This window comes from Acomys minous, assembly GCF_964271855.1.
Source record: "Acomys minous genome assembly, chromosome: 15".
NCBI lineage: Eukaryota > Metazoa > Chordata > Mammalia > Rodentia > Muridae > Acomys > Acomys minous.
In genome coordinates this window covers 4,831,984-4,844,709 of record NC_140497.1, presented here as the reverse complement: position 1 = coordinate 4,844,709, position 12,726 = coordinate 4,831,984, and the positions used below count along the sequence as shown (strand labels likewise).

At 45.7% G+C, this 12,726-nt stretch overlaps 1 protein-coding gene across 5 annotated transcripts in view; it reads right to left on the bottom strand.

Moving 5' to 3' along the window:
• MYO16 (myosin XVI) overlaps positions 1–12,726 on the bottom strand; it is a 464,729-nt gene that overhangs the window by 164,708 nt on the left and 287,295 nt on the right. For all 5 annotated transcript variants that reach the window (XM_084759479.1, XM_084759478.1, XM_084759475.1 and 2 more), the window contains exon 21: positions 10,602–10,674. In XM_084759479.1, coding sequence (XP_084615605.1) covers positions 10,602–10,674 — 73 coding nt within the window. The remainder of the gene's footprint in view (positions 1–10,601; positions 10,675–12,726) is intronic.

Below are 12,726 nucleotides of genomic sequence, written 5' to 3'. Positions count from 1 at the left end.
TCCTCCCAGACCCCTCTTCCTCCTCCCAGACCCCTCTTCTTCCTCCCAGACCCCTCTTCCTCCTCCCAGACCCCTCTTCCTCCTCCCAGACCCCTCTTCCTGCTCCCAGACCCCTCTTCCTCCTCCCAGACCCCTCTTCCTCCTCCCAGACCCCTCTTCCTCCTCCCAGACCCCTCTTCCTCCTCCCAGACCCCTCTTCCTCCTCCCAGACCCCTCTTCCTCCTCCCAGACCCCTCTTCCTCCTCCCAGACCCCTCTTCCTCCTCTCAGACCCCTCTTCCTCCTCCCAGACCCCTCTTCCTCCTCCCAGACCCCTCTTCCTCCTCCCAGACCCCTCTTCCTCCTCCCAGACCCCTCTTCCTGCTCCCAGACCCCTCTTCCTACTCCATGTGCTCCCTGAACAGACATGTGTCATAGAGCTAAAACCAGTATGTCCTAGTGGTGCCACATCATGGGGAGCGTCATTCCCCCTTTGTGCACTTAAGGGAAACACTGTGTGCCAATAACTTTATGACGGTTATCACTTCTTAGTGACAAAATTACCTCAGTACTGAGGGAAAGTTGAGAAAACACAACAAAATACATTTTTGAAACAAAGTGAGATAACTTAAAATTTTGAAAATTTCCTCCTCTGCTGGCTATTTTCAGAGACGTCTCTATCTTTCTTATAATTAAAATGGAAGTGGCGGGTATAAATGTTCCTTTCACAGCAGGGCTATGCGATGTATGGACATGATGGTTCCACAGAAAGGGCTTTTCTTCTAGAACCCCCACTGAGGATTTGTATATCACGAAAGAAGCACAGTCACCAGTGAGGCTCTGACAAGACCAGGGGACAGGCCAGCTCAGCGGTACGTGCAGTGAGGGAGGCTCTGCTGTGGTGCTCGCATGAGTCCCTCTTCCCTTTGCCAGCCGGAAGGTTTCTCCACAGCCAAGTCTCTTTGCCGCAGTCTCAGTGCAGGAAGAGTGACGCGTCCCACTCAGGTCACCAAGCTCTGCTTCAGTTGCACCTTCATCCATCGGTGTCGTCATCTGGCCTGACTGTTCTTATTCCAGAGAGTCGATCACACAAAGGATGTACTCATCCAAGAAGCTTTGTGCTTTAAATCTCAGGGACACTCCATCCCCCTCCGCCCCGCTTTCCACTCACCCCATGAAACACTGTTATGGAGGAGCAAAGAAGAAATGTCCAAAGGAGCTGTTGGCCAAATGCAGAAAAGGGAGGCGCCAGGAAAATGGTCCTGCTGGTTAAGGCACCTCCTGCCATGCCTGGTGACCTGAGTTCCATTCCCAGACCCACACGGGAGAAAGAGAAAACTGACTCTCGCAAACTCCCCTAGCAATTTACCGTGGTGATGTGCACACCCACACACGTACACCTCATCCCCCACATACATGAGGGAGAGAGATTTAATACATTTTTAAAAAAAGAAGATTGTGCAAGTTCCAATGGTCGTGGGAAGGCCATGGTGGAAACAAAGGCTACAAATTTAAAGATATTTCTGCTTTACCGAGACTATACGGAACCAGCAATGCAGTGTGGTTCCTGTCTAATTTTCATTCTCTTCTTGTGATAAACTGTAGTAGATGATCTTCAAATCTACAGAAATTCTCCTACACTGTGACAAAATGACCAGAAAGGATAGTAGCCCTTGCAGTGTTGGTTTTCTATCTAGAACTAAAAATTCCTGTTGTATGGCAGTCAATATGTCACGTTTACATGTTATAACTGATGCACTTACATTGATTAACACGTTTTCATGGGCATATGTTTTTATATCCATTTGATGAATTCTATTAATACTGTTTTTGATATGTTTCCATATATAATTCCCCACCTATCACAACAATAAGCATTTGTCCCTGTGGCTCTTCCTGGTGCTGGGAAATGGCCTGGTCCCACTTCCTCTAGAAAGAAAGCAGGTACGTGCTTCCACGGGAGGTAAGGGGATCCAGGGGAGCGAGGGCATTAGACCTAGGAAGACTTGGGGCTCCTGGGGGAGGAGAGTACAGAGAGACCTTTCTGGAGAAAGCTGGATGCCCACCCAGTTTTGTTCTATGAACAAAGCCTATGTGTTTTGTTTATATTCATTTCATCGCAAACATAATCTTTCCTACGGCCTCCATCTCACAAGGGTGCCATTTTCTCTGGTTGGAATTCTCAGTTTCACCATCCAGGTCAGCCTTTCATCTTAGCTGCACTGGGCATGTGTCACCTTGTCTCTAGACTGCACGGGGGACCAGGGGACAGTTAAATACAGAAGCTTTTCTAAGGAACAAACTTCAAAACTGCCATTAAATGCCAGTAAGGCAAGTAATGTAGCCCTTCTGTGTCATGTCTAGCACTGCCTTGAAACTTCACTAGCGAAAAAGGGACCCAGATTGGCCAAAAGTCAATGATTCTGCCTTCATTTTCACTCTGTGTAAATGTGTGTGTGTGTGTGTGTGTGTGTGTGTGTGTGTGCGAGCGTGCATGTGTATATGCAGGGATGTACAACACCATCAGAGAAAAATATAACTAATCAGCGCACTATTCATGGTTCTAGAAGTTTCTAGAAGCACAAATCTGTGTCAGTAACCTAGAGGATCACTGTCTTCAATGTAAACAATTGTTATGTCTCCTTTTTGGATCTCCCCAGCACAGTTGTATGAGGGGAGGGTATTAGATTTCCAGGAATTCCTCGGAGCAGCCAGGGAGTGGGTGAAGGGTGAGTGTAAGTCCCTGCGGAGTAGCCACTTGATTAGCGTGGATATGCTCTTATGGAAACACGTGCTTCATACATCAAAAGAACCAACAGGTTTAATAATAAAAGTGACGCATTCCTTGAAATCTCTCTTCAGCGACAGAACCTCGTTGCTTATCCAGATGGCCCATCGTTCGTATTAATGACAAACTTAATTTCTTGAGTAAATTTTCACCAACTGTTCTCCCTTCATTTTTACTGCTCAGTGAAATCTATCTGGAACAAAACTAAACAGTGCATGACATGTACATCATGGAATTAAAGGGGAGCGTTAATTAAAGCTGACTCTCATAGAAGGCAGAGATACCACCCCCTCTCCGGTATCCAACAGTAAGCTCGCTGGAATTAAATGGGAGCTTTGTGAAAGTGGCTGATGCCTAGGCCTGACCCCAACCCCATTAAATTGGAGTGCAGCCCAGGCACCGATGTGTTTGTATGCTTTTCAGGTGGCTGTAGAGCCCAGCAAGATGGACGGTGGGGAAGGAATAGAGCCCACTTGCTAATTTATTCGGTTCAGCATTTAGTCCAGATATATGTGCAAAGTGTGACATGTATTAGTGTATGCGTGTCTCTGTGTGTGTATCTGTGTGTGTGTGCATGTGTGTGTGTGAGTGCATGTCTGTGTGTATGTGAGGGGGGGTGGAGGGTTGAAATTTCAGATACTGGACATTTCTCAAATAAGTCCAGCATATTCAACTGTCTGAGATGTTGACAGCTCTTTTCTAAGAACACGCTGAACATGCTGGAGAAATGTGGTATTAGTAAGCTAAGCTCACACACGTGTGTAGGAATTCCCAAGGCCTTTAAGAAGTCAGGGAGATGATGGGTCTCTGATTTGCCTCTTCTGGACAATTCCTGTTGTCCACATTGCTAGACCTGCTTCCCCAGGGAGCCTTGTGTGCCTGCGATGATCAGTGACCAGTACATTGTCTACAGAGTGGAAGCTGTGAGAAGCTGCTGAGGGCAGCAGGTCTCCTTCCAGCCTCCCTGAAGCCCGCCTAAAGCTTCCTACCCAACAGTCTGGCTCTGAGTGTCTATTTCCTGTCTCCTCCAGCCATCCATCACCCTGATGAGGATGCGATAAGAACACGGAGTCTGGAAGACACGCCTGGGTTCTGTGGGCTTGAGGATGTTCCTGCTGCAGGGCCTCCTGCCATGGGGGATGCCGTGTCCAGAAGGCGCCTTAGAAATGGGTACAGCTCTACCACATACAGAACCTTTGGGCACCTTGACAGGTGGCGTCCCAGGAGAACTATGAGACAGTTAACTTCTGTTTTTCTAGATTCTCCAGGAACAGGAATTTTGTTACCACAGCCCAAAACCATCAGTCACACTAAGTGTTGGCTCTGAGAGCTTGCTCCTCAGGAGGCAGCCGGCCAGCCCAAGTCACTCCATCCCAATGGACTCCATACTCTACACGTAATATCTAGCTCATGGTGGGAAAGTATTAATTCAAGGGGGAAGGATCTTTAGAGATTTTGAAGGACACTCTATAAACCATGCCTCAGCCTAAGCATAAACTAGGCTCTAGAATTAGAAACAGCGCCTTTGACCAAAACCCTGTTAAGTCAAAGCTTCTGTCATTGCTTCCCATTATTTACCATACTTTCAAACAAAACAATGAAGGCCTAATTTTTTTGTTTTGGCAGTAAACATTTGGCTTAATCAGCATACCCTTTTCATATAAAGTTCCAAGTACAGGCTTGAAAAGATTGGCATATAATCTCTACCAAATGCGTTATCCTTTTAAAGTCGCTCAGAGCTAGAAGTGTAGAGATGTGACTTGCAGGCTGACAGAGAACAGGATTCAAGGCCCCACGGGTCTGTGCCTGAGTTCCAGTTTGGTGCCATGAGGGCTTAGGATTCTGAAGACAGTCAGAGTGAGAGAGCGGACAAGAAAACAATCTCACTCAAAGGAGAAGCCTAAGGAAGCTTCGCATTTTCCACCATGTGTGGAGACCACCCTTAAGGACGAGTTTACCCTTTGGACTTCAGGGCTTTTCCCAGAGAGCCACTGTGTTCATCCTGAGAATGCTCTCTCTTCCCTGGCGTTACTATGTAGCATTAGTATTCAATGTAGTGATATTGATCATTGAAGAATAAACATGCAGTAGTGAATTATTATTCCTTGTCTTGGTTCTTTTTCTTGTTGCAATGACAAGGAAGAAGCCTGTGTTTTGCCTCGCGGTGGGAGGAGGGTGCAGGGCCGGTGTGGTGCAACTGATGAGTGCTGGCGCTTACTGGCTTTCTCTTTCTCCTTTTAACTCAGCCCAGGCCTTCAGTCACGGGGCGCTGTTGCTCCACAGGTATGGTGGGACTTTCCCTTCCTCAGTTAAACTTTTCTGGTAATGGCCCTGGAGGTGTGTCCCCTGGGTTGTTCCAAATCAAGCTGAGGTGAAGAGGGACTGTGAAGTTAGCACGTGTTTCTCATATGCACATGGGTCATATGAACTCCGTGCTGAAGCACTTTGTTTTCATGGCCCTGGTGCTACGATAGGAAGGTATTCCTGCCTCTTCCATTTTAACAAACTGACTGCTTTTTAAGTGGATTTGGTGTAAAATTTGGCTGTGGAAAAGTAACTACCTGCACAGAAAACTTATTAAAGAGGAGTGTTATTTCTGCACTCCTCACAGCAGCTACTAGCCTATCTTTAATGAAATTTTTAAAAATCCCAGTCAGTAAGGGGAAGCAGTTAAGAGTTTAGCCAACAGATACTAATGGCACAGGCTTAGGTTGTGCCTCTGACGGACTGTTGGTTAGACTGTTTTTACTAGCAACATGACACCAGGTTCTAGGGCAACCATCAAGAGTGTCACCAAGAGTGACATCATAAACTGATGAGCAGCTTTGCTTCTGTGCCAGATAAGGTAAATGAATGTACAGAGCATGTTTTGAGAAGGTAGAGTCATTCCGTGCACAGTTTACATGCTCACTGCTTGTATACATCAGCTTACCTGAAGAGGCCCCTGTATCTTCTTATACAGACTACGATATTATAAAAGGAATTTAAAGAATTGGTTTCTTTTTGCCTATGAAGCTGCCCAGAGCAGAGAGCACTTTAAGGCTGAGCTAGCCGCATTGCATAAGCATGCTTTTGGATCTGCGTGGGAAGTGACCTAAGATTGCTGTGAGTCTGCCCACCAGCCCTTCAGCACATGGGTCCATACTGATGTCCAGCAGCTTTCAGGAGTGTGCGTGGTTAAAAAACATGCGGGCTATGGCCACTTACAGCTAAAACAGAAACTTTTCACCACCAAGTCTTGTGCATCATCGGTCCTTCCACAGGACCAATTAGAGTCAGCCTTTCCCCATCACAGGGGGAAGTGGCCTCTCTTTGGTTCTCTTCGTGAACTTGGGTAGCTTGTGATGGTGTCAGCCTACTGAGGGTATCAGACTTATGGAGGTCAAGGACTGATCAGGATACTGGTCCCAAGGCTTGCTCCTTGGAGAACCTGCAAAGGGAACTGGCGAACTAGCCTTCTCAAAGCAACCTCCACAGCACCTGCCCCCCAAGACAGAGCCAATGAAGGCAAGCTGAGCAGTGGCATCTCCCTAGGTTCGAGGCTGAGGGAGACTCAGATCAGAGCCTGTAGCTGAGGCCTCCAACTCTGGCTCCAGGGGCAGCCCACCCCCTGACCATGCTCAAATCCCTGACAGGAGCGTCACCTGTATTTGTGCCTTAGCTTCTTGGGCACTCGCTGTACCCTCACTATGGAGGGAATTTAAATTTTAATCTGGCATCTAGGTGTCACATGCCTTAATCGGCTCACAGTCTCTTACACTTAACTGAACAAACGGGGCCTGTGCTCTCCACCTGTCAGCGGATTCATGTGCGTTTCTGTTGGTTTTAAGGTCCAGCTCCTCATCTCACCACTTTCCGTGCATCTTATTTGAAAAGAATATTAGCTAACATGATGTTTCCCCTGCTGGGCTGTGCAGAGGACACTCATGGTTCTCCTACAGTGCTCTCCTGCCTTTGGGTTTTCTAATTCCTGGCCAGCTCATGAATATTCATTAAGGAGGCTCTCCTCCCCCTCCTGCTCCCACCACTCTCCTTCTTCCTGTTTTCCCTCCCTCCCTTCCTTCCATTAGGTAATAGGTTACCATAACATGTTTCTCTCCACTGAAACATCTAACACCGCTGCTGAGTTATACAATCTAGAACATTGTGTTCATTATAATACAGGAAGTTGCACTCATTGCAAAGTTGCCTGCAGCCCCACTACCTCCCTACACCAAATCTCATCACACTGCTGATGGTGCTGGAAGTTTGAGGTCTGTGAGGAGGACCACGTCCTTGTGAACAGCACTGCTGCTTTTATAGAAGGGGCTTTCACATCCCACACTGTTGTTGGGATTTTTGTTTGTTTATTTATTTGGTTGGGGGTTTTTCTGGGGGGGGGTTGGTTTTTTTTGAGACAGAGTTTCTCTGTGTAGCCCTGGCTGTCCTGGAACTCTCTTTGTAGATCAGGCTGGCCTCGAACTCACAGAGATTTGCCTGGCTCCACCTCCTGGGACCTGAGATTAAAGGCATGCACCACCATGCCCAGCTTGCATCCCACATTGTAATGACAAGAAGGAGTCCCCACCTGAGAAGAAGTCCTCAGCAGACACAGAACCTGGAAGCTGTGGTACTTTGCTCTTGGGTTTCCAGCCTCCAGAACTGAGGACAATGACTGTGTGTTGTTTACCCAATGTGGGGCAATCTGTGGCTGCATCACAGAGATGGTGAAGAGCCCCATAGCATGAGGCTGACCTGGCAAGTGACAGAGGACTCAGGGGTGGGGATGCTGGGGCCTTGGCGTGCATCCTGTTGCCTGCCTTAGCAAGAAAGCCACGGTGAGGCTTCCCCCTGCACCAGTCTCTTCTATACATTTCAGTTGTGAACATCTTTGATAAAATTTGGTTAAAGACAAAATTATGTACAAGACACAGTTTCAATCCTGCTGGAGTTGGTATTCTAGTCAGCAGCTGATCTATCAGTCAATATGCTCAAAACAGGATAGAATGGATGCTTATAAAGGCAAACTGTCCCTTAGGTATGCTCCTGAATACAGCAATGATTCCTCAGGCATGCCAGCTTACATGTGCAGTGGAATGGAAAATGAGGAAGTCCTGCTAGCAACAAAGAAATCCACAGAGAATCAAACCAGTGGCCTTAAAAAAAATGTTCATATGCAAAATTTGGAATTTATTGCTTCCAGGTAAAGATACTATTTGCATTCACACTAAGAAATCATATCTCTCCAGAAGATTCCTAGCAACCACTATGTATAGCAGCAAGGCAGACATGCTAAGAAAATGACATATTAAAAATTGTTCTTTCCTAATCAAAGTCTAAGAATCAATCTTGACATTTTACCCATCCATGCTTAAAAACAGCACTTAAACAAAAGATCGATTCATTTACCAAGAAGAGACTCAATATTCTAAGAGCATATATAGGGGGAGGAGGTCTCCCTCAATCACAGACATAGGGGAGGAGAGAAGGGGGGAAGTGGGAGAGAGGGAAGAATGGGAGGAAACAGGGGAAGGGCTAACAATCAAGATGTAATATGAATAAATTAATAAAAATGTAATTAAAAAAAGAAAAAAAAGAAAGAAAAAAACCCAGGTCACTTACTGCCCTGGGAGCAAAAGACTGGGATCAAGGTGACTGAGTCAACATAGCCTGTTTCAGAAACATTTTCTAAAGGGATGGAGACATTACTGTCATAGACTTAATATGCCTCCTCAGCATGAAATCACTGTATAAACAACTATAAGATTAAATTTGAAAAATCTAGTAAAAGTAACTTTTATTCCCTGGGGGAAAAAAAAAAGATCGATTCATTTGTTAGGTTTGAAGGGAAAATGTCCCTTCCTGGTACCCTGAAATCACAAGCTGTGAGTATATTCTGAAATACATCATTAAAATACTCAGCAGAAACAAAGGATGAAGGATCCAGGTGATGGTGGCACAATGCCTATGTTTTAATAAGGAGGCAACATGAGTGCCATGTGTGTCATCTGTGAGCAGACAGGCTGAACATAGGAGCTGAGTCTGGGTGGGGAACAACTGTATAGGAGGCCAGTGTCACCAGAATGGGAATTTCTGAGACATCCTTCCCCTGGGATTTCTATATGTCATTAACTGGGACACAGGTAAACAGTGGATATCATTGCATATATGGAGGTGTGTGTGCATGTGTATACATTGTATTTGTGTGTATTTCGTAAGGTGAGTATGTGAGGACTCTAAACTAAAGCAGCTGATACTCAAAGACTGAGCAGAGAAGTTCAACAGAGCAGCCTGCAGACCCAGGAGCAGTGTGCAGGACTTCCTGCTCCACTCCTCACCTCCTTTACTACTCCTGTTGCACAACACATACAGGCAGGTGTGAACAATGTAACACCTATAGTCAGGTGTGAGCAATGTAACACCTACAGGCAGGTGTGAGCAGTGTAACACGTACAGGCAAGTGTGAACAATGTAACACATATAGGCAGGAATAAACAACATAATACATACAAGCAGGTATAAATAACCCATACAGTAAGGTGTGAACACATACAGGCAGATGTGAACAGCATATACAGGGAGGTATGAACAGCACATATGGGCAGATATGAACAGCACATACAGGGAGGTGTGAATAGCACATAGGAGCAGATATGAACAGCACATACAGGGAGGTGTGAACAGCACATAGGGGCAGATATGAACAGCACATACAGGGAGGTGTGAGCAACACATACAAGCAGGTGTGAACAATACATACAGGCAGGTGTGAACAACACATACAGGCAGGTGTGAACAAGTATGAAGAAAGGATTCCATGTTCTATGTGGTCTTACTTCCCAGCAGTGATCTCTTTCCTCACGCTGGACTGGAGGAGAGGAAGAGCTGTTCTAGACTAAGACCAAGTCAACTACACACTGGTTCAGTGTTCACACAGGACAGACCACTGTACGGTGGGATACCCTGACCATCCCAGCCTCTACTGTCAGTGACTCATCCCTCATTTTGCAAGTCAGCTATTCACATGAGTAGGCAAAGCCAGAATGACAACAGACAGTCCACCTAGGCCCACTATCTCTGCTACTAAAAGTCACAGAACTGGGTTCCACATGGATTCTATACAAGTCCTTGTCCAGGGTCACTGATACCCACATTGTACATTTAAGAAAATAAAAGTAAATAGATCACTCACAGATTATATGAAGCTCCACAGATAAGCAACAACAAATTCAATTCTCTCCAAGTACTGGCTGTGCAGTTATAGGACCCCTGTGCAGCTCACAGTAATATTTCTGCTTTTATTTTACATTTAAGTTTTAATCACATTTAACTTGATTTACAAACTATTCCTGCAGTATAATTTAGATACTCAAAGAAATCAGATCTTTCTTAAAAGCATCCTCAACTGAAGGTGAATGAAAGACAACTAATAACCCAGTAGGTGGCTGTGGGTTTCCAATAGCACAGTCTATGTGACGTCACAGGAAATGAGCGTGCTAGCAGAACCAGGAGGTACAGCAGGGCTCCTGTACACTGACACAGGCTGAGCTTTCCAAGTGCTGTTTCCTGCTTTCAGGATGCCCTTGGTCTCCATCATCTGACCTAGGATAACTGCTACATGCCCACATACAGCTAGAAACATTCACAAGAACTTTGCAACTTATGACTCTGGGCACAGGAACCTCCTGGGGGCTACAAGACCATGGACAATGGATTGTCAAGACATCAGGAATGCTAACTTGAACTGAAGGGAGGAAATGCTGCTTTAAGTCCATATTTGAATGTCTTAATAGGAACCATGAGTTGTAAAATCAAGTAACATTCACAAGATTTTATATATTAAAAAAAAAACTTACTTGCTCAAATTCATTCTTTTGAAATTCCTCAAAGCCAAAAATGTCCAGTATTCCAATATCCAGTGTCTGTGGGCTGAAAGGAAGCAGGACAGAGTAAACAGCCATTCTCAGTAACTACCGTTTGAGACAACTGCAAACACACAGCATGGTCACTGCTGATTTCAGTGAAAAAACCAGTAAGCGGTGATTTTGGAGTCTGGGAGAAAACTCTGAAAGTTGGCAGCACCAGGCCAATCCCTTACGGCTCCCAAACTATGTTTCAAGGTAAGTACACCTTGCTTTCTTTCTAGATTGAAAATGTGACTATGGATGGGTGACTTGATGTTTGTTTCCCTGAAGTGTGTCTGTGTCCTCCCTAGATCAGACCCACTGTCTTTCAGAGTTAGGAATCTACACAGCCAGCGTCTCTCTCCCCCGGTCTTCACTCTTGCCTTCCCAGGCTCCTCACACAGTCAGTCAGGAATTGTTTCATCCTGTACCACACTAGGGGACATGCGACCCCTCAAGTTTAGACACTTGATACTATGGTCCTCTCCAAGGACTAGATACAGAAACCATGAACTTCAGAGACAGATTTAAACCACTCTGTTATCCAATGTGAATTGTCTTTCTGGGAATTTACAACAGTCTTGGTGAGGGTCCTTAGTGTCTGCACCCACGTGACCAGTGAGGTGGCTCTGAGCACTTGACTCCACAGACAGATAAGAAGTCATTTGCTACACACATTTGAATTGACATATCTTTCCTCAGAAATTATTTTGGGGAGATCATACAAAGCTTGAAAATATTTGAATCCTTTGTACTGGTGTTTGCATATGAAGGCATACATGCCAAGAACATGGCTGGGGTATCATCAGACACTTGCAAACATGGATCTCCATTGCTAACTACAATATCTTCAAAAGAAATGACTGTTGAGAAATGTTAATCCAGCAACATGGCTGCTCTGTCAATGGATTACATCCAAATACTGAGGTCTGTGTGATTCAGACACACACACACACACACCCTAGCACTAGCTGGAACACATACACACACACCCTTAGCACTAGCTGGAGCACACACACACCCCCTTAACACTAGCTGGAACACATACACACACACCCTTAGCACTAGCTAGAATACAGACACACCCTTAGCACTAGTTGGAACACAGACACACCCTTAGCACTAGCTAGAATACAGACACATCCTTAGCACTAGCTAGAATACAGACACACCCTTAGCACTAGCTAGAATACAGACACACCCTTAGCACTAGCTGGAACACACACACACCCTTAGCACTAGCTGGAACACACACATACCCTTAGCACTAGCTGGAATACAGACACACCCTTAGCACTAGTTGGAACACAGACACACCCTTAGCACTAGCTAGAATACAGACACACCCTTAGCACTAGCTGGAGCACACACACACACCCTTAGCACTAGCTGGAACACATACACACACACCCTTAGCACTAGCTAGAATACAGACACACCCTTAGCACTAGCTGGAGCACACACACACACCCTTAGCACTAGCTGGAACACAGACACACCATTAGCACTAGCTGGAACACACACACACCATTAGCACTCACCTTTAATCCTGATGATGTCTATTGAGGGACAGACAAAATGATGAATCAGAGAAAGATTGACAGAATGAGTCAGAGATAGATGATAGGCTATGCCCAAGTCTCAGGAGAACAGACAGGAAAGAGAAGCTATTTGTGTGTGCGTGGGGAAGAGAGAGAGAGAGAGAGAGAGAGAGAGAGAGAGAGAGAGAGAGAGAGAGAGAGAGAGAGAGAGAGAGAGAGAGACAGAGACAGAGACAGAGACAGAGAGACAGAGACAGACAGAGACAGACAGAGACAGAGACAGACAGAGACAGACAGAGACAGAGAGAGACAGAGAGACAGAGAGACAGAGAGACAGAGACAGAGACAGAGAGAGAATGAATTGAGTCCAGGGCAATACAGTTGAATGCAGCTGAGTTCATGCACCCACTGCAGTTCAGTTCATGGAGTTCAGAGGCAGTTTTTTCAAGGAGAGGAATTCAGTAAGAAGAGAGAGAAGCCAGTTTGAATAAGTCAGCTTGGAGAGGAGTTTTGAGCCAGAACAGCTGAGTTTTCTA